The sequence below is a fragment of the Prionailurus viverrinus genome, chromosome F2, assembly GCF_022837055.1.
Source record: "Prionailurus viverrinus isolate Anna chromosome F2, UM_Priviv_1.0, whole genome shotgun sequence".
NCBI classification, from domain to species: Eukaryota; Metazoa; Chordata; class Mammalia; order Carnivora; family Felidae; genus Prionailurus; species Prionailurus viverrinus.
Window position 1 is genome coordinate 7,202,692 of NC_062578.1, and position 22,068 is coordinate 7,224,759.

At 37.5% G+C, this 22,068-nt stretch overlaps 1 protein-coding gene across 1 annotated transcript in view; it reads left to right on the plus strand.

Annotated features, from left to right (window-relative positions):
* The first annotated feature begins 3,326 nt into the window (after nucleotides 1-3,326).
* LOC125156169 (uncharacterized) overlaps nucleotides 3,327-22,068 on the plus strand; it is a 61,230-nt gene continuing 42,488 nt past the window's right edge. The window contains exons 1-5 of the mRNA XM_047841958.1: nucleotides 3,327-3,396; nucleotides 5,719-5,794; nucleotides 6,629-6,759; nucleotides 6,864-6,895; nucleotides 7,039-7,168. Of these exons, the coding sequence (XP_047697914.1) occupies nucleotides 3,327-3,396; nucleotides 5,719-5,794; nucleotides 6,629-6,759; nucleotides 6,864-6,895; nucleotides 7,039-7,168 (439 nt within the window). The remainder of the gene's footprint in view (nucleotides 3,397-5,718; nucleotides 5,795-6,628; nucleotides 6,760-6,863; nucleotides 6,896-7,038; nucleotides 7,169-22,068) is intronic.

Genomic DNA, 22,068 nt, shown 5'->3' on the forward strand with positions numbered 1-22,068 from the left:
ATAGGTCTGATTCTGCTTTTTGTTTTATTCATTTTTTGAATTCCACTTATGAGTAGAATAATACGGTATTTGTCTTTCTCAGTCTGACTTATTTCACTTAGCATAATACTCTCTAGGTCCATTCATGTTGTCTCAAATGGCACAATCTTGTCCTTTTTTATGGCTGTATAATATTCCTGTGTGTGTGTGTGTGTGTGTGTGTGTGTGTGTGTGTGTGTACATATACATACCACATTTTCCTTATCCATTTGTCTATTGATATACACTTAGGTTAGTTCCATATCTTGGCTATTGCAAGTAGTGCTGTGAACAATAGGGGTGCATATATCTTTTCAAATTGATGTTTTAATATTCTTTGTGCAAATATCTAGTAGTGGAATTATTACATTGTATGGTATTTCTATTTTTAACTTTTTGAGGAACTTCTGCACTGTTTTCCATAGTGGCTGCGCCAGTTTACATTCTCACCAACAGTGCACGAGGGTTCGTTTTTCTCCACATCCTTGGCAACTCTTGTTTTTTCTTGTCATTTTGATTTTAGCCATTCTAACTGGTGTAAGGGGATACATCATTGTTTACTCCAAAACCAAGTGGAGCATCACAAGTGAAGAAATAAGAGAGTTGGGGAGAGATGGGGATGATTTAAATTTTTTATTTTGAGATAATTATAGATTGACATGTAGTTATACAAAATAATACAGAGAGCTTCTCTGTGTCCTTTACCCGGTTCTCCTCAGTGGTAACATCTTGCAAAGGTATACTACACCATCGTTATCAGCATATTGATATTTATACAGTCAAGACAAAGAAGAGTGCTATCGCTACAATGACCTGTCATGTCTCATTTTTGTAGCCACATCCACTTGTCTTCCTCAGTTTCTTCCTTACATTTCCCATTCTTAACCCTCAGCAACCACTAATCTGTGCCACACACCTATAATTTCTCATTTCAAGACAGTTATAGTAATGAAATCATGTGTTATGCATTCTGTTGGGATTGGCTCTTTTACTCTGTATAGTTTCCTAAAGATTCATTCGAGGTGTATGTTATGTGTCAGCAGTTTGTTCCTTTTTATTGCTGAGTAGTGTTCCATGGAACGGCTTTCCCTCAGTTTAACCATTCGCCCATTGAAGAACATCTAGGTTGCTTGCAGTTTGGAGCTGTGATGAATAAAATTGCCATGACTGTATGTGTACAGATTTTTACGTGAACATGACTTTTCATTTCTCTGCGATCAGTGCCCAAGAATGCAGTTGATTGGGTCATATGGAATTGCATGTTTAGTTTAGTAATAAATTGGCAAACTTCCATAGTGGCAATACCATTCTGTATTCACACCAGCAGTATATGTGTGATCCATTTTCTCAGCATCCGTGTTGGTATTGGGTGTTTTTGCTGCCTTTTTTTCCCCCTGTGCCATTCTGATGGGTATGTAGTGACTTACCAGTTTCATTTTAATTTGTATTTTTATAAAGATAATGTTGAGCATATTTTTATGTGCTTATATCCTCTTTGGTGAAATGTCTTTATGTTGTTTGTCTGTTTTGTAATGGATTTTTTTTAGTGTTAAAATTTAAAAGTTTTTTTTTTTGTATATATATTGTAGATACTGGTCCTTTGGATTTATGGTTTGCAAATATTTTTTCTCAGTTTGTAGCTTGTCACTCCACCTTCTTATAAGGTCATTTGCAGAGCAAATTTTTAGTCTTGATAAGGCCCAGTTTATTCTTTTTTTTATGGATTATAATTTGGGGGTTAAGTGGAAGAACTCTTTGAATAGTCCTATACACAAACTTTTTTTTCCTTATTTATTTCTAGCTTTATAGTTTTACATTTCATTTTTAATTCTATGATTTATTTTGCGATTTTGTATAAAGTGTAAGATGTAGGTTGAAGTTAATTTATTTTAGCTATGAAAGTCCAGTTACTCCAACACAATTTGTTTAAAAGCCTATCCTGCCTCCACTGAATTGTTTTTATACCTTTGTCATAAAGCAATTGGGCATGTTTATGTGGGATTATTTCTGGATTCTCTGCTCTGTTCTGTTGATATGTGTGTCTGTCCTGCCAATACCATACTGTCTTGACAGCTATTTAATAGGCCTTAACATCAGTTGCAGTAATTTCTCCTATTTTATTTTATTTTATTTTATTTTATTTTATTTTATTTTTTAACGTTTTTTTATTTATTTTTGGGACAGAGAGAGACAGAGCATGAACGGGGGAGGGTCAGAGAGAGAGGGAGACACAGAATCGGAAACGGGCTCCAGGCTCCGAGCCATCAGCCCAGAGCCCGACGCGGGGCTCGAACTCACGGACCGCGAGATCGTGACCCGGCTGAAGTCGGACGCTTAACCGACTGCGCCACCCAGGCGCCCCTCCTATTTTAATATTTTAAAGATTGTTTTAGCTATTTTAAGACCTTTCCTTTTCTATGTAAGTTTTAGAAAAGTTTATCCGTATCTACAAGAAAACTTGCTTGGGTTTTGAAGGGAATTATACCAAACCTAGAAATTAATTTGGCAAGAATTGATGCTTTCACTATATTGGGACTTCCAATCCATGAATGTAGTATGGGCGTATCTCTTCATTTGTTTAAGCATTCTTTGATTTCTTTCCTCAGCATCTAAAGATTTTCAGCATACAAATTCTGTACATGTTTTGTTAAGTTTATCCTAAATATTTAATCTCTACAGTGATTTTAAGTGGCATCGTGCCTGAATTTCAGTTTCCATTTGTTCATTGTTAGTATACAGAAATGCGATGTATTTTTGTGTGGTGATTTGTCTTGTATCCAAGATGTCACTCAACTCACATTTTACTTCTGGGATTTATTATTATTATTATCATTCATTATTATTATTATTTATTATTATTTGTAGATTGTTTGGAATTTTATCCGTAGACAGCCCTGTCGTTTGCAAATAGGAGAAAGCAGTGCAAGCTGGGGCTAGTCAGCACTCCGCTGTCTCCCACCCCTGGTGTCAGTGAATTCTCGTCGTGTCTGAGTGTCCACCCCTACCTAGCATCAGGAGGTGGAATGAGGTAGGACAATATGGGGTGGATGACATTCTGCTCCCCCTGTGCCCTAGTCATCAGTGAGGCCCAGTGACCTAAGCTTATACTCCTGTCCACACCAACAAGGCAGAGCAGGGTGGTGGAGTTGGGCCTGGTTGGTGCTCTTCAGCCTCTCCTTCCTTCTTGCGAGCTTCTGTCCTTACTCTGCAGCAGCAAAGGGTGTGACTGAGCCTCATGCGTCCCCTCTCTACGGAAACAGAGGGTCACACCAGGGATATTACTGTCCTCAGAGTCAGTGACACAGCAAATGCCTTACTTTTATGGGGAAGGTATCAGCGGGCAGGAGGAGGAAGTCAGCGTTTACCTAGGTGTCTGCAGTGAGTCAGTGCCCACTTAGACCTGTTGTGTCAGAAGTTGAATGTGTGCACACACGTATAGCTTATGCCGCACATCAATGGGGGTGGAGGGTGCAGCCTGCTAAAAAGAAGATTAAATAGCACTCGGAGTCTCATAACATTATTTCCAAAAGGATACACTAAAAAACCACTCATCATATAAAGAACTTGGAAAAAATGGCCAAAAAGTAAATCTTTAGTGTTATACAAAGAAATATAATATTTGAAGTTTAACCTTTTTTCTTATCTAGTTTTGTAAAATTTTAATTAACCCACAAGTCTAGTGTATGGTGTATAGAAAACCACTCCTAAATTTCAGTGAATTACAGTGATATTTATTTCACGTTCACATTGTCTTTCAGCTGATCTTGCCTCCACTTGACTGTTCTTGGAGATAATATGTTTTTATATAGGTACTTTTAAACTAATTACTAATTGGGGTATCTGGGTGGCTTAGTCGGTTAAGTGTCTGACTTTGGCTCAGGTCATGATCTCATAGTTTGTGGGTTCAAGCCTTGCGTTGGGCTGTGTGCTGACAGCTCGGAGCCTGGAGCCTGCTTCCAATTCTGTGTCTCCCTCTCTCTCTCTGTCTGTCCTCAACTCATGCTCTCTCTTATTCTTTCAAAAATAAACCAACATTAAAAAATATATTTATACTGATTATTAATTAAACCTATTAACTTACAAAGTATTTTAAAAATCAGTACCTTGTCATCTCCAAGAGTTTTCTTTAGAGACTCCTCAGTAGCTCTTAAAACCCATTTCAGAATTCTGGTAACATTTTAATTTTCCTTAAAGGAGACAAGTAATTCTATTTTTTTAAATAAAAAAATGAAATAAAGCATTTTGGGGATGGCATTTTAGGCATACGCAATGGCATGGGTGATGGAGCACCATGTGTAAATTATGAATATCCATTATCTATGGCAGTGGTTTTCAAAGTGGTTCCTGGATCATCAGCATTGCCTGGGATCTCATTAAAAATTCCATTCTTGGTTTCTTTTATGTGATGACCAATAATTCTGGTTTGCCTGGGACTCTCCTGGTTTTAGCACTGAAACTAAACACTGTTTAGTGTTTAGTGGAAACACTTTCCCAGTATAGGAACATCCTGGGAAACCCCTCTTTCCAGGGAAGACTGGGACAGTTAGTCCCCTTAGGTTGCTAATCGCAGGGCTACTGCATCAGAAACTCGGTGTGAGGCCCAGCAATCTGTGCTTTTCTAATCCCTCCTGGTGGTTTTGATGCATGCTGATCTGGGAACTATGAGCAATTTGGCATGGTTCCATGATGGGAGTATATACTATGGGATGAAGTTAAAGAGTAAGCAGAAGCCAGGCAATGAAGGCCCTTGAATGCTTTGTTAAAAGAGTTTCATCCTAGGGGCATCTGGTGGCTCAACTTGGTTAGGCATCCGACTTTGACTCCAGTCGTGATCCCACAACTCTGTGAGTTTGAGCCCCACATCAGGCTCTGTGCTGACAGCTCGGAGCCTGGAGCCTGCTTCGGATTCTGTGTCTCCCTCTCACTCTGCCCTTCCCCTGCTCACGCTCTGTCTCTGTCTCTGTCTTTCTCAAAAATAAACACACTAAAAAAAAGTTTCATCCTCTAGTTATTAGTAATTAACTCATAAACTCAAGGATATTTGATTAGAAGAGTATAGATTTTGAGCTGACTCTTTTGTATAGAGGAAACTAGTGTGACTGGTTAAAATATTCCATTTTATCTATAAGTAAAATTAAATTATATCTTAACTAACTCCAGTTTTCAAATTAATATAAAATCAAATATTTAAAAGGAAATGACTGTCTTCATGTATACCGGCTCAGTCTGTGTGCTTCAACAGAGTATCTAAAAGTTCATTTTCTGGATTAGCAAAATATATACTTGATTCAAATTTGAACTTTAATTAACTTTATGTGTATGTTTTAGAAATACAAAGTATTGCTAGCTCATTAGGTATATATTTTTTGGAAGATCTTAGGTCCAGGGATATAAATACAGTTTATGAAATCAAGAGAAATTGTTGAATTGGTCTGTTTTCAAACTTCTTGGAAAATAGTATTGAGGTAGATATCATAAAACATGAAACCTAACAACATGTTGTGCTTTTGTTACATGTATAAGACATATTTTTAAATGCTTCTTATAGCTTTTCTTATATTTTGCTTTATTTGAAGTATTAAAGCTTTACAGTACATAAAGCCTTCACATACATTTGGAAGCCAGGACATCTTTCCAAAACTTCAAGTAATACCTAGGCCATACATATTTACACTTTTCTTTCTTTTAATCTGTGTTTAGGAAATGGCTGGTTTCTTGATGATGTTGTAATCAAGGATCCCACAACAGACCGCGAATATGCCTTCTTCTGTCACAGGTGTGTAGGTTTGCTTTTACATTCATCAGATTCATTTCATATTAGTTCCAAGTTCATGTATTTTGGAGCAATGGATAGCTTATCCACTTATTCCTGGTCACTAATGCTTTGCTGGGTAACTTTTTTGAAGATTAATTTTAGGGGCATCTGCTTCTATTTATAAAGATATACAATATGTTTATCATCATTCTTGATGTAAGTTTAAATCTTTCTCCGTAAATTAAGGTAGATTTAAAAAATATGATTAAATCTTCCTTGGTTTACCTGGAAAGATTTAAAAAAATATGATTTCTCATATGAGAATGAAAGTCCCTGGCAAGAAAATTGATCCCCTGTGGACTAGGTCACAAATTAAGCTCGGTTATAATAAATGCACAAAATAAATGTTGCACGTGGCTTTTTATACAGTGATGGCTTTGCTGACTTACTGTCACTAGGCCTTGATTTTTGGGTTATTCTTCCAAAGTGGTGATAGATTTGCTCTTTCTTTCAGCACTCTCCTGCCTCTTTCCCTATGGAACCAATAATAGGCGTTTATGAAATAACTGTTGTTTGAAATGTAGTTGATGGCTTAAAACCAGGAATTTAAGAACTGGTGCAGGGGGTGTAAGATCTGTGACCTTGACCAGCTAACTGACCGACTGACCTGTGGGTTAGGGAAAGCAGGTACCTCTCCCATAATCTGATGGCAGCCTCTCCTCCCTCCCTTGCACTTTCTTAGTCACTTCATGCATTTCCTTTTCCATTTTCTGCTCTGCATGTGCCAACAAGATACCTATGACTTTTTCCGGTTCCTGTTACCCGTTATTTCTGACTTGGTTCCATAATTGCCAGTGCTCAGTGTAAGTGTAAAGCCACAATATTCCTGATCTATTTTTCTTTCCATAGATGGCTGGATCAAGGGGAAGATGATGGTAAAATTGCCAGAGAACTGTATGCCAGGGATAACAGTATCATTTTTGGGCGTGAGTGTCTTATATGCACATTTCTGGGAAGGTTCTCTTACGATGATTGAGGAAAGCATGACTCTGCTGAAATTAATGATTTTCTCTTTCCTTTATACCTTCAGGGCAGAAGTTAGAACTTAGTAGAAAAGAAACAGTAAGATTTTACTTTTGGCCTTAAATTATTTGGTATCAATAGTGTCCAAATTGCTATTTGATGTGTTAAAAAAAAAACAGTATATAATGTTCTCTTTGTCTTCTCATGTTGGTGTTTTTGTTTTGTTTTGTTTTCATATTAAGTGGGCTGCAGAAAGATGGAAGTTTATGAAAGGAAATACTCTTCAATTCTACAACAAGCTCACTGGAGGGTTTGTCCGTCTGCATCCAGATGGCACAGTTGATGCACTTGGAGAGAAGACAGACAAATGCGGTAAAGTCATTTGGCAAAGCAGCTGGTGCTGTGGCAGTTTTGGGAACTAGAGGAAGGCAGTTTAATTTATGGTTTTGCTTCTTTTTACATGGCTTTACACCAGTATTAGGCCATTTAAACAATTCACGACTTACACTAATACAAATAATCACTAGTGACACGCTTTAAATCCGGGCAGATGATGTCATTTTGCAGAACAGTACATCATGAAAAAACTTATATTTGCTATTAATTGAAGGATAAAATGCAGGCAATTAACATTAATTGTTCACAAAATTAAGCTCTTGAATGGTATGGCCGTTAAGGAATTAGGTTGGTTCTACTAAATATTGAGTGATTGTTCTGTTCAAAACACTATGTTAAATAATTTGAGGGCCACAGAAATAACTAAGACAGTATTCTGAATTCCAGAGGGTCACAACCTAAAAACAAGGACAAACACATACAATTCTAATAATGATTTGGTTTTTCTTTTTTCTTGGTAGCTAGTGCCATCATAAAGATACAGAGGAAAAACTAGGCAAAGAAAGTCTAGATTTGACGTTTAGTGATGCCATGACCATAAGAACTAATGAAGAAGGGGCAAACTGATAATGATAGATCTTTGACTATAAATCCAAACTCTAACTCTTTTTGAAACAAATTTAGTATTTAAGCAAAATTTTCCAGCTGCGTCTATGAATACGACTTTGCTGTACTTTGTTAGAAACCATGTTGTTTAATAGCCTCTGAGATGTGCTGGAGATTTTTCCTCAAAATGTAACCTCCTCTACCTTATATTAGAGATCCCAAGGAATCATCCAGTTTTCTCCTCTATGAAAATACGTGGAAGGCTAAGAATACTTCCTAGTAGCTTCTCTTTCCAAAATTAATCTATCCCTTAGACATTTTCTCTACCTGTTGGTTCCCATTTGGAATGATTTACCTACTTAGATCATTCAAAGTGGCCCTTTATATCCAGGTCCCTGGGGCTGGTGGTTTTTCCTTATTGAATATAGTATATTGTGTTTCCAAATGTGGTCGCAAAAGTATCTGCTGTTGTTAAATCAGAAACTGTGAAGGATCTAAGTTTTGCCCTATTTTCAGAAAACATGAGAGCACAGTCAAAGACCAAGACCATTCATTTCCCACAGCAAGTGCAGCAGCCAGAGCAACATCTTGGTTGGTTCCCCAAGTCTGAATCCCACAGCATTTGAGGTGAAGGCTTGACGGAACCTGCATATGTGGGTGGGTGCATTAAAGGGGAGAAATCCCCAAGTCAGGAAACTCTGGTCTTATATAGGGTTGCCCATCCTTCCTTTCAGAAAAAGAGCAAGAGAGAGACAGAGAGAAAGGAGACAGACAACACCTTTTTTTATTCTGGAATATAAACAAATCTTCTCCAGGGAAGGGAAGGAAAGGTCTTTACCTGGGGCAGAGAGAGAGAGAGAGAGAGAGAGAGAGAGAGAGAGAGAAGGAAGAGAGGGAGGGAGAGAGATGAGAGAAGAGGAGAAGAGAGGTAAGGGAAAGGAAGTGGAGGGGGAGAGATCTCGAAGCTTTATTATGACAGATTGTTTCCTTATATAAACATTGTGTAAGTGTCTTTATTCAGAGGGCCGGCCTCTGCAGGAGAACGACAGATGTAGGGAGGATTGTCTTCTCACACTCATCATACAACCTAATCTGTAAAGGGACCTTGCCACTTCCTCATCAAGAAGTGGAATTCATTTCCTTACTTACCCTTTACTGGATCAAGCCTTTCTACACATTTTGACTAATACAGTGCAGATGAGGCAATACTGTAACTTGCAAAATCTGTATCTTCTACCTTTATCTCTTGGATTAATTCCTCTTGGAAGCCAGTCCTCCTGCTACAAGAAAGCCCAGACAGCCATACAGAAAGAATTGATGCTCCGACAGCTCCAACTGAGTTCTTGCCTGATAGTCAAATATGTGGGTTCCTGTGTAGACCACACTAACTGGTAGATATGAAAAAGAGAAACTTTTTACCCCGAAGCATTTCTAGCATCTTAATATGCTCGTCCTTTAATATATAAAGTAGAATGAGCAGTCCTCAACATGGGAGGTACAGGATAGTATGAGTAATTTTCCTTGGCATAACTGACATGTTTGCAACAGGAGGTCTTTTATGTGTGATAATTACTTGCAGCACTATTTCCTGATGTTAGGCTCAGTATCCTATAAATTCACACTCATGAATCAGTTTGCACATGCCTGGAAAGGTTGTGATGAACAGTGCTGACCCATGGACATCTTTTCAGGAAAATATTTTAAGAACTTGTCTCTGAGATAAGTTTGCTTATACTTTTCACTCTACAAAACAATGTTGTTTTTATCACCATGAAACAATAACTTTTGTTTAGTCATCAAGCTGATTGTAAATTTAGCTACTTCCATACGCAGAGAGTTAGATGCTCATTTCTCTGAGAGCTGCTAAACCATTTATTGGCAATACTGGACCTAAAAGCATGACACAGCGTGGGAAGATCTTTGAAATAGGTATTAAAAACAATACTATGCCAACATTGAGAATGACAATCATAAACAAGTCTTCTTGTCTTTAGTGTGATGTCTTAGAACCAAAAAGAAGGGCCAGACAACCAAAGCAATTCAGTTTTTAATTCCAAACCCTTGATAGTTACTTTATGTCAGGGCCACTTTCACAAACTTCCCCTACCCCCAAATTTCAAAAGATTTACTATAAAATACAGCTTTCCATAGTTTTCTCACTTTATAGTTTTGAAGAAAAAAATTCATAATCTAAAATGAGATTTGACTTATAGTCTAACAGGAGTAAGCATGAATTTTAAAAATGTAAAATATATCGTTCCACTGGAAGTTTCTAATTGTCATTATTGTCTTCTGCATTGTCTCTAAGAATCGAGGTCAATAGTTGTTCAGTAGTCTCCCCTTATCCCTGGTTTCGCTTTTCACAGTTTCAGTTACTTGCAGTCAACTGTGATGCGAAAGCAGATGATCCTTCTTCTGACATGTCGTCAGAAGGTCAGTAGTAGCATGACACTATGTCACAATGCCTACGTCATTTACCACACTTCATTTCATCATGTAGGCATTTTATCATCTCACATCATCACCTGAAGAGAGGCGAGTACAATACAACAAGATACTTTGAGAGAGAGAAAGAGACCACATTCACATAACTTTTATTATATTATTATAATTGTCCTACTTTATTATTAGCTATTGTTAATCTCTTACTGTTCCTAATTCATAAATTAAGCTTTATTATAGGCATTTATGCAAAGGAAAAACCATGGAATATATAGGGTTTGGTACCATCTGCAGGTTTAGGCATCCACTGGAGGTTTTGCAATGTATCCTCTATGGATAAGGAGGAACTACTGTACCAGGTTTTGATGATGGATTTTTGATTTTTGTTTTTGGAGTGGTTATTTGGTTCTGTGTTAGACTAGTGCATATGGAAGAGGTGACTACATTCTTCAGTGTAGGAGTTTTAAAAATATGTCCACAAATTACTTGACATGGACTTCTTCAAGATGTGGGCCCACTCTTCGCCCCTTGAATATGGGATGGACTAAGGGACTTTCTTCTAACAAATAGAATATGGCCTGGGCGGCTCAGTCAGTAGAGTGTCCAACTTTTGATTTCAGTTCAAGTCATGATCTCATGGTTCATAGGATCGAGCCCTATGTTGGGCTCTGTGCTGACAGCACTGAGCCTGCTTGGGATTCTCTCTCTCCCTCTGTCTTTGCCTCTCCCATGCTTTCTCTTTCAAAATAAATAAACCAAAAAAATATGTTAGAAGTGATTATGTGTGACTTTTGAAGCAAGGTCATAAAAGGCATTATAGATTTTTCCTGGTATTCTTTTTGGATCACTCACTCTGGAGGAAGCCAACTGCCATGTCTTCAGGACATCCAAGCAACCCTATGGAGAGGGTTTCCAACTTGGAAAGGAACAGAAGCTTCTTACCAACAGCCATGTTGAGTGATCCATCTCATGAGAGTATCCTCCAGCTCCAGTCAAGCCTTCAAATGACAACAGCTTGAGTGTAATCTCATGAGAGACCCTGACTCAGAGTTACCCACCTGTAAGAAAGATGTGTCAGTATATTCTCACCCTGGACACTATGATGGATTCCGCCTTCCCCTCACACTAAGTTATGGCAGCATCTCTCCTCTCTCTAATCTGAATTCTCATCATCTTTCTTGCATTGCTGATTCATTTCTACATTTTTTACTGGTGGATTAGGAAGTCCTGTATATTCAGTTTTTTTCTATACTGAAAACTATAAAACATTTTTGAAAGAAATTAAGGAAGACCTAAATAAGTAGAACAATATCCTATGTTCATGGATTGGAAGACTTAATATTGTGAAGATGACCGTACTTCCCCAAATTATCTACAGATTCGATTCAATCCCTGTCAAAATGCCTTTTCTACAGAAAAACTAATCCAAAATTTATATGGAATTCAAGGAACCCTGAATAGCCAAAACAGTACTGAAAAAGAACAAAATTGGAAGACTCACATTTCCTGATCTGACAAATTACTATAAAGCTACAGTAATCAAAATGGTATGGTACTGGCATAAATATTGACATATAGAACAATGAAATGGTGTTTTGTATATTTTATGGGATGATCAGTCAGGTGCAAAAGACACAGGAGAGGCTCAGAAAAACAAGTTTCATTATACTCAACAGATCCTAAAGACAGGAGGCATAATATATCATGCAGGACCACAGAAAAACACCAGGGAATTCAGAAGACAGAAGATAGGGGAGAGGGAGCACTTAGGCCATGACCTTTACTCGGATTTCCACGGGAAAGGCAAGGAAGGGCAGGGTAAACATTTTAGGATTGGCTAATTTGAATAGTTTCACTGAGTTTTAGACTATAGAGGTGGTCTCTGCTTGCCTGGTACTTGGCTCTGGGATGATTAAGACAGAGGAACGTTGCCTCCTGGGGTACGTGGGCCAGAAAGAGGAAGTATGACTCTGGATTGGTTAGTTTGAATAGTACAGGTCTGCTGTAGTCTGGGTCTTTTACTATCTCTAAGAATTTAGCCCAGAGTGAGGCAGTCTCTCCCAGCCAGAAAAAAATTTTAAGATGTCAAACCGTCATAATATACAGAAAACTTAAATTATACACAATGCAAGTAGAATTGGGAGCCTAGAAATAAACCTGTACATGTATGGTCATTGATTTTTGACAAGAGTGCCAAGACCTTCAGTTGGGGAAATAATAGTCTGTTCAACAAATAGTGCTGGGACAACTGGATAACCAAATACAAAAGAATGGAGTTGGACCTTTACCTCACACCATATACAAAATTTAAGTCAAATGGACCAAAGACATAATCTAAGACTATAAAACTCTTTGAAGGAAATATATGTGTATGTCTGCATATTGTTGGAATAGTCAGTGGTTTCTTGGATATGACATCAGAAGCACAAGCAACAAAGAGAAAATAGGTAAGTTGGACATCATCAAATTAAAAACTCTTATGCATCACAGGATACTATTAGGAGATGGAAAGGTGACCCCCAAAATGGGGGAAGATATTTGCAAATCATATATCTGATCATGCTCTAGTGCCCAGAATATATAAAAAGTTCTTAAAAATCAACAACATGATAAAAAAAAACTAAAAATGAGCACAGAAACTGAATAGACATTTAATCAAAGAAGATCTACAAATGGCCAAAAAATGCATAAAAAGATGTCCACTGTCATTAGTATTAGAAAAGTGCAAATCAAAACTACAGTGAGATAGTACTTCATACCCACTAGGATGGCTATAATAAAAATAACAGAAAAAAAGAGCTAAATATGAGACTTGAAACCACAAAATTGCTAGAAGAAAATATAGGCAGTAATTTCTTTGACATCAGCCATAGAAACATTTTTCTAGTTATGTCTCCTTTCGCAAGGGAAACAAAAGCAAAATTAAACTACTGGGACTACACCAAAATAAAAAGCTTTTGCACAGAAAAAAACCATCAACAAAACAAAAAGGCAGCCTACTGAATGGGGAAAGATACTTGCAAATGATATATCTGATAAGGGATTAATATCCAAAATATATAAAGAACTTACACAACTTCAAAACCAAAACCTCAAATAATTTGATTAAAAATGGGCAAAGGACCTGAATAGATATTTTGCCACAGAAGATATACAGATGGCTATGAAAGATATACAGATGGCTTTTCATATGCATATGAAAAGATGCTCAACATCACTAATCACCAGGGAAATGCAAATTAAAACCACAATAAGGTGTCACTTTACACCTGTCAACAGGCAAAAATAAAAAACATGAGAAATAACAACTGTTGGTGAGTATGTGGAGAAAAAGGAACACTTGTGCACTGTTGGTGGGAATGCAAATTTTGACAGCCACTGTGGAAAACAGTAAAAAGATTTCTTAAAAAATTAAAAATAGAATTACCATATAATCAAGTAATTTTACTACTGGGTGTTTACTCAGAGAAAATGAAAACACTAATTTGAAAAGGTATATTCACCCCTATATTTATTGCAGCATTATTTATGATGAATGCATAAAGAAGAGGTAATACACACACACACACACACACACACACACACACACACACACACACACAGTCTTAGATATAGAGAACAAATTGGTGATTGCCAGAGGGGAGGTGGATGGGGGATGGTGTGATAGATAAAGGGGATCAAGAGTACACTTACCTTGAACACTGAGAAATGTATAGGATTGTTGAATAGTATACACCTGAAACTAATATAACACTGTATATTAATTATACTTGAATAAAAAATGAAAAACTGTAGTTGTAATTACAAAATTCTCATCTGGAAATTCCAAACAAACAACAGAACATAAGTGCTTGTGAGGATATGGAGAAATCCGAACCTTCATACGTTGCCAGTGGGAATGCAGAATGATTCAACTGCTTTGGAAAATGATTTGGCAATTAGTAAGTTAAACATAGAATTACCATGTGACCTAGCGTTTCCACTCTAAGAGAACTGAAAATAAAAATGTGTACACGAATGTTTACAGCACTATTCGCAATAGCCAAAAGACGGAAACAACCCAAATATCCATCACCTGATGAGTGAACAAGTGTGATATCCATACAATGGAACATTATTCAGCTGTACAAGGAATGAAGTACTGATTTATGCTACAACATGAGTGGACTGTGAAAACATGCTGAGTGAAAAGCCAGACATAAAAGATCAAATATTGAATGATTCCATTTATATGAAATACCAGAATAGGGAAATTTGTAGAGACAAAAAGTGGATTGAAGGCTGCTGGAAGTGAGGGGAAGAGAGATTGACAGCTTAATGGCTACAGGTTTCTTTTGGGGTGATTATTTGCACAACACTGTGAATGTACCACTGAATTGTACACTTCAAAATGGTTAAAAATGGTGCATTTTATGTTATTTTACTGTGGTTGACAAAATAACATCATGAGCCCCTGTGCACTGCATGAGAGCAGAGGTAAAATTTACATTTGTAGTTGTTACGGATTTGTACGTTTATTAACAATTTCTAACAAAAAAGGCAATAATGTGTTTTGGTAAAAGGACAGCTCTCTCCAGTTCTCACAAAGGCATTATTTCACTTGCCAGTCTGGTTGATGGGAGCGCATTACAAACAAACAGGTATAACAGGAAGAAGCAGAGTGGCAAACTGAGCCAGGAATGCACACTTCATATCATGACTTGAACTGGCTTTCTGTAAAGGGCCTCAGGACTGCAGTGGGCTGGAGGGAGTGGCTCTAGCACCTTCTTCTAGCACTTGGTCTTTTTGCTGTTCCCTACTGGAGTGGAAGATCCAGCATTCTCCGGGAAGTTTTGGAGGTCTGTACATGAAGACAACGTGTTGTCAGGGGACAGTTTCTCCCTGTGTCTCTCACATTTCTGTGTGATCTGGGTCTCCTGTGCAAAGCTATCCGTGGCCACTTTAAGAATATCTGTGTAAAGAGATACTGCAAGACAAAGAACATCTCCTTTCCTGAAGACCTTCGGGGATAGTAAGGTCTTCCGGCTTTCCTCAGAGAACATTTGTTTTCTAGTTAAGATAATCCCTCTCTGTGGTCAAAGATTGGGCGGGTTTGCAAGCAGCTCCTAATAAGCATGGGGCTTTGCCCAGCTTGAAGTTCCTCGGGTGTGATCCCGCGTCACAGTGTGCAGTGGCAGTTACCTCGCCCTACTCTGCATTGCCCTGATGGGGCTCGGGGGTCAGGGGAATCGGTATGGACCTGCACTTTGTGCTGCCTGCTGTGCTGGGTCCAATAAACTACTTAAATTCAGCGAGGCTTGCTGTGTCCTCACTGGCTGAATTCATGGAAGTGTGGCTGGCTGGCTAACAGCTGTCCTGCTGCGTAGAGACTACTTGTCTATGTGATACACAGGTGTCTTCCTGCAGGCTGTCTGTCTGATGGCGAGAGAGTGGACTAGAAGCACTAGATCATAGGGAAGGACCATAGGAAGGTCAGAGGCTGACTTCAGTCCCTAATCTCTCTTGAATCTGAGGAATGGATTCCTGGGGTTCCAGGGATTTTAGACGAGGCACAGATAGAACACGTAAGCAGGTGCCATCTAGCTGCCCCAGATGGCTGCCCAGTGCAAAAAGGCCTCGCCTTGATAGGATTCTTCAATATCGGGAAGCTGTTGATGGTGGTACGCGAATGCTAATCTAGCGTGACAGACACTAGAGTCATTATTTTGATTCCTGCATTGTTTGGTGGAGAAATGGCAATGACCAACAAGCTGGGCCTGCAGTTCTGCATCCACAGTAATTCATATGAGCGATAAATCACATACTAACTTCACCTGGTGAGTGAAGGTGACGAGGGAAACCGGGAGAAACCAGGTAATGCTCCTTTCCCTTCCGAGTAGCTTCTAGCAACCACACCTGAGCTGAAAGCGAGAGGTACTTTGAAATTTCAAAGACTTGAGTTTTATTTATTTATTTATTTATTTATTTAATTAATTAATTAATTTATTTATTTATTTATTTTTAATGTTTATTTTTGACAGACGCAAAGCGTGAGTGGAGGGAGGGGCAGAGAGAGACACGCACACACAGAATTCAAAGCAGGCTCCAGGCTCTGAGCTATCAGGAGGGAGTCCCATGTGGGCTCAAACCCACAAATTGTGAGATCATGACCTGAGTCTAAGTCGGATGCTTAACCAACTGAGCCACCCAGATGCTCCATGACTTGACATTTTAATACTCAAACTACAGGGGTAGGTTGTGATCTCATGAGTTTGAGCCCTGTATGGGGCTCTCTGCTGTTACCATGCAGCCTGCGTTGGAACCTCTCTACCCCTCCCTGATTTGCACATGCTCTTAAAAAATACTCAAACTACAGCATAGTTGTTATCAGAGTTATCATAGTTATCAGAGTTGATCTATATGGTTTTTCTTTCAAATTAACATTAAATTTTTTCATCATTCCAAAAGAAATCCTGAAGGAAAATTTGTTAAAATTACATTAAAACTATATATTAACTTGAAGGAATTCAAATCTTCAGTGTTCAGACTTTTCCTTTAGGAATTTGTCCTACACTTAGTTTTTCAGAACTTCATATATATTTTTAAACTATTTTCTCTCTTCACGTAGTTACTGCATTGCCTTGTTAGTGTTATTATGAAGGTTTTGGTTTCTATTATAAATAACCCCCTTTCTATTATAAATAACATATACATAAAAATAAAGAAATCTACAGCTTTTATGTTTTATTCAGTATTTAATAGGTGCCTATTTGTCAGATATTTCTTTTGAATTTTACTACTTTAAAGAGTTTTTTCAGTTATTACAAATATAATAAACTTATCTACTTCCCAATAGTTAGATCTGTTTTGATTTCAAGCACTTTTCAGCTGGCAAGAACATCCTTAAGAAGGCAAAATAATGTTGGTAATACTGACGTTCTCATTTTGTAACTAATATTAATGGAATGTCTTTATTGTTTGTTAAGAATTGGGTATTTGAAGAGGAGTTGATAAATAATACCACCTTTTTCCCTTCCTGTGTACAGAATTAATTACAGAATAAGATACAGAACGCAGACACATGGAAATTGAGATCTCAGCATTACTTACTGCTGATGGAATCAAATGAGGATATTAACTCTTACAAGTGACAAAGAGCTGCCCCTTACAAGTGACAAAGAGCACAGCAGAAAGGACCTTCCCTGAGGGTGGCTCCTTTGGGAACAGAAAGGGCCTAGACTGTAATACTAGCTTCTTTCAAAGCACCAAAGGCGCTCTATTCCATGGTATGGAGTGTAGGGGAGTGTGAGAGTTAGCATGGGGAAAGTAGATTCCCCCTTATGTATAATATGGCTATTGATTTTTAAATACTTGTCCTTTAGAGTGATAGAAAAAGTCACATACTTCTAATTTTACTAAGAACCCTATTAAAAATGATTTAAAAATTAAATATTACTACATTTCTCTGGCGTCTTCTGGATTCATGATACAGTTTTTCATATTAGATTTAGAGTTAATAAAGGTTACTTGAATAAATATATTTTCTTAAAACTAAGTATTTCTATTCTTATATTAAACTTTGCTTACTCATGGCAGATAACTCTAACTATAATTTAAGTGAGATTTCTAGTTTTTTTTTCTTTTTTAGAAATTATAAATTCTGTTCACAGGAGAGACTTATTAAATGTAAACACATATATACATACATAGACACACACTTAAGTACTGGTCTGGGTGTTGGAAACATTACAGGAATCAAACAAAACCTGTGCCTGCTTAGAGTTTACATTCCAATGAGATTGGTGTATCTACTTGGGGAGGAGTGAGGGGTCTTTTCAAGTTTTGATTTTACTAATTCTTTTTACTCTTCAGAGTTATTGAGACATAATTTACGTAGAACAATGTGTAAGTTTAGATACACAACATGATGATTTTATAAATGTATGTATTGCAAAATGATTACCGCACTAGGGTTAGTTTGCACATTTGTGTTAATGGCCTATAATTACAATTGTTTTTGTTGTTGTGAGAACAGTCAAGATCCAATCTCTGAGCAACTTTCAGGTATTTGATACAGTATTGTTGGTAATAGTCACTATGCTGCATATTACACCCTCAGAACTCATTCATCTTATAACTGGAAATTTGTACACTGGCTCCTCATTTCCGCCACCTCTCGGCCTAGCAACCTCCAGTCTGCTCTCCGTTTCTCTCAGTTCAGCTTTTTTTTTTTTTTGTAGTTTCAAGTCTTTATTTAAATTCCAGTTAACATACATTGTAATATTAGTTTCAGGTGTACAGTTTAGTGATTCGTCACTTTCATACAATACCCAGTGCTCATCACAAATGCCTTCCTTCATACCCATCACCCATTTAATCCATGCCCCAACCACCTCCCCTCCAGCAGCCCTCAGTTTGTTCTCCACAGTTCAGTGTCAGATTTACAAAAAAAAAAAAATTTGGTTCTCAATATAAGTGAAACCATATGGTATCTGATTTTCTCTGTATGACTTCCTTTACTTAGCATAATACCCTCAAGGTCCATCCATGTTGTTACAAATGTCAGGATTTCATTCTTTTTTGTGGCTGAAAAATATTCATCTACATCTATATATATTTTCTTATCCATTCATCTGTTGAATGACACTTAGATTTTTTTCCATTTCCTGGCTACTGTGAATGAACATAAGAGTACAGATACCTCTTTAAGATAATGATTTCATATTCTTTGGATATATACGCAAAAGTATATTGCTGGAAAATGAAATATTGGGACGTCATCAAGATAAAAAGCTTCTGCACAGCAAAGGAAATAATCAACAAAAGTAAAAGGCAACTGACAGAATGGGAGAAGATATTTGCAAATGACATATCAGATAATGGGTTAGTATCCAAAATCTATAAAGAACTAAACCAAACTCAACAACCGAAAAACAAATAATGTAGTGAAGAAATTGGCAGAAGACATGAATAGACACTTTTCCAAAGAAGATCTCCAGATGGCCAACAGACACACGATAAGATGCTCAACATCGCTCATCATCAGGGAAATACAAATCAAAACCACAATGACATACCTCACATCTGTCAGAATGGCTAAAATTAACAATTCAGGAAACAACAGATGTTGACAAGGATGTGGAGAAAGGGGAACCCTCTTGCACTGTTGGTGGGAATGCAAACTGGTGCATCCACTCTGGAAAACAGTGTGGAGATTCCTCAAAAAGTTAAAAATAGAATTACCCTATGACCCAGCAATAGCACTACTAGGAGTTTATCCAAAGGATACAGGAGTGCTGATTTGTAGGCACACGTATATGCCAATGTTTATAGCTGTTCTATCAACAATAGCCAAATTATGGAAAGAACCCAAATCTCCATCAACTGATGAATGAATAAAGATGTGGTATGTATATACAATGTAATACTATTTGGCAATGAGGAAGAATGAAATGTTGCCATTTGCAACAATGTGAATGGAACTGGAGGGTATTGTGCTGAGTGAAATAAGTCAGAGAAAGACAGATATGTTTTCACGCATATGTGGAATTTGAGAAACATAAGACCACAGGGGAAGGGAAGGAAAAACAAGTTATAAACAGAGAGGGAGGCAAACCGTAAGAGACTCTTAAATACAGAGAACAAACTGAGGGTTGATGGGCCTGGGGGTTTGAGGGGGTGGGAAAAATGGGTGATGGGCACTTGTTGAGATGAGCACTGGGTGCTCATGTAAGTGATGAATCATGGGAATCTACTCCTGAAGCCAAGACTACACTGTATGTTAGCTAACTTGACAATAAATCATTAAAAAAAAAATGTCCACAGGCAGGAGCTGTCCTGTAGGAGTTGCCAGTTTTCAGCCTCTGCCCCAACAAAATACTTGTTTATTGTAAAAAAGTATATTGCTGGATCATATAGTAATTCTATTTTTAATATCCTGAGGAAACTCCATAGTGTTTGCCACAGTAGCTGCACCAATTCACCTTCCCACCAACCTTTCCTCCAGGTCCTTGCAGGCATTTGTTATCTCTTGTCCTTCTGGTAATAGCCATCCTAATTTGGTGTAAAGTGGTATCTCATTGTGGTTCTGATTTACATTTCCCAGATGGTTGGTGTTGAGTACCTTTTCTTGTACTTTCTGCCATTTGTATGTCTTCTTTGGAAGAATATCTGTTCCAATGTTCTATCCATTTAAAAATTTTTTTAAACGTTTATTTATTTTTGAGACAGAGAGAGAGCGTGAACGGGGGAGGGTCAGAGAGAGAGGGAGACACAGAATCTGAAACAGGCTCCAGGCTCTGAGCTGTCAGCACAGAGCCCGACGCGGGGCTCGAACGCACGGACTGTGAGCTCATGACCTGAGCCAAAGTCGGCTGCTCAACCGACTGAGCCACCCAGGTGCCCCTATCCATTTTTAAATGGAAGTGTTTTTTGTTGTTAATCGTGTGTGTGTGTGTGTGTGTGTGTGTGTTGTTTGTTTTTTGGGGTTTTTTTGCCATTGCGTTGAGTTCCTTATATATTTTGGAAATAAGTCCCTCATCCGAGATATGGTTTGCGAATATTTTCTCCCGTTCTCTGTAGGTTGCCTTTTTATTTTGTTGATTGTTTCCTTTGCTGTGTGGAAGTCTTTTAGTTTGATGTAATACCACTTGTTGCTTTTTATTTTGTGGCTTGTACTTTTGTTGTCATATCCAAAAAATCATTGCCAAGACCAACATTAAGGAGCTATTTATACTGTTCTTCAAAGTATGTGGACATCCAGTTTTCCAGAACCACTTATTGAAGAGACTATCCTTTCTGCATTGAGTTTCCTTGACTCTCTTGTCAAGTATTAGTTGACGGTGTACATGTGGGCTTATTTCTTGGTTCTCTATTCTGTTCCATGGGTTTAGGTGTCTGTTTTAATGCCAGTACCAAACTGCTTTGATTACTGTAGCCCTAATGTAGTTTAATATTAGGATGTATGATTTTTTTTTCTCAAGATTACTTTGTTCTTTCTCAAGATTATTTTGGCTATTTATAGTCTTTGCAGTTCCTTATAAATTTTAAGATTCTTTTTTCTATTTCTATGAAAATGCCATTGGAATTTTAATAGGAATTGTATTGAAACAATAAATGGCTTCAGGTAGTATGGACATTTTAACAGTTTATGATTCCTGAATATGGGATATATTTATATTCATGTCTTTTTAATTTTTTTAATCACTGCCTTACAGTTTTGGTGTATAGATCTTTCACTTTCTAAGTTAAATTTATTCCTAAGAATTTTCTTGTTTTTGATGCTATTTTAAATGTTTTCTTCATTTCTTTTTCAGACAGTTTGCTGTGAGTGTATAGAAACTCAGCTGATTTTTGTGCCTTGATTTTGTATCCTGCAACTTTACTGAATTTGTTTTATTAGTTCTAACAATTTTTGGTGGAGACTCTCATATCACCTGCAAGTAGAAACAATTTTACTTCTTCCTTCTGAATTTGGATTCTTTTTATTTCTTTTTGTTGCCTGTTTGCTCAGGCTAGGCTTCCAGTACTCTGCTGATACGTACTGGTGACAGTGGGCACCCTTGCCTTCTTCCTGATCTTAGACTTGTTTTAGTTTTTCACCACTGACTATGATGTTAGCTGTGGGCTTGTCATACATGGTCTTTATTATGTAGAGGTAAGGTTCTCCCATCCCCACTTTTTGAGAGATTTTTTTCATGAAATGATACTGAATTTTCTCAAATGTTTTTTCTGCATCTATAGATGATTGTATGATTTTTGTCTTTCATTCAATTAATGTAGTGTGTCACTCTCTTGATTTGAGTATTTTGAAACAGTTTGCATGCCAGGGATAAATCCCACTTGATCATGGTGTATAATGCTCTTAATGTGACTTCCGATTGAGTTTCCTACTCTTCTGTTGAGAATTT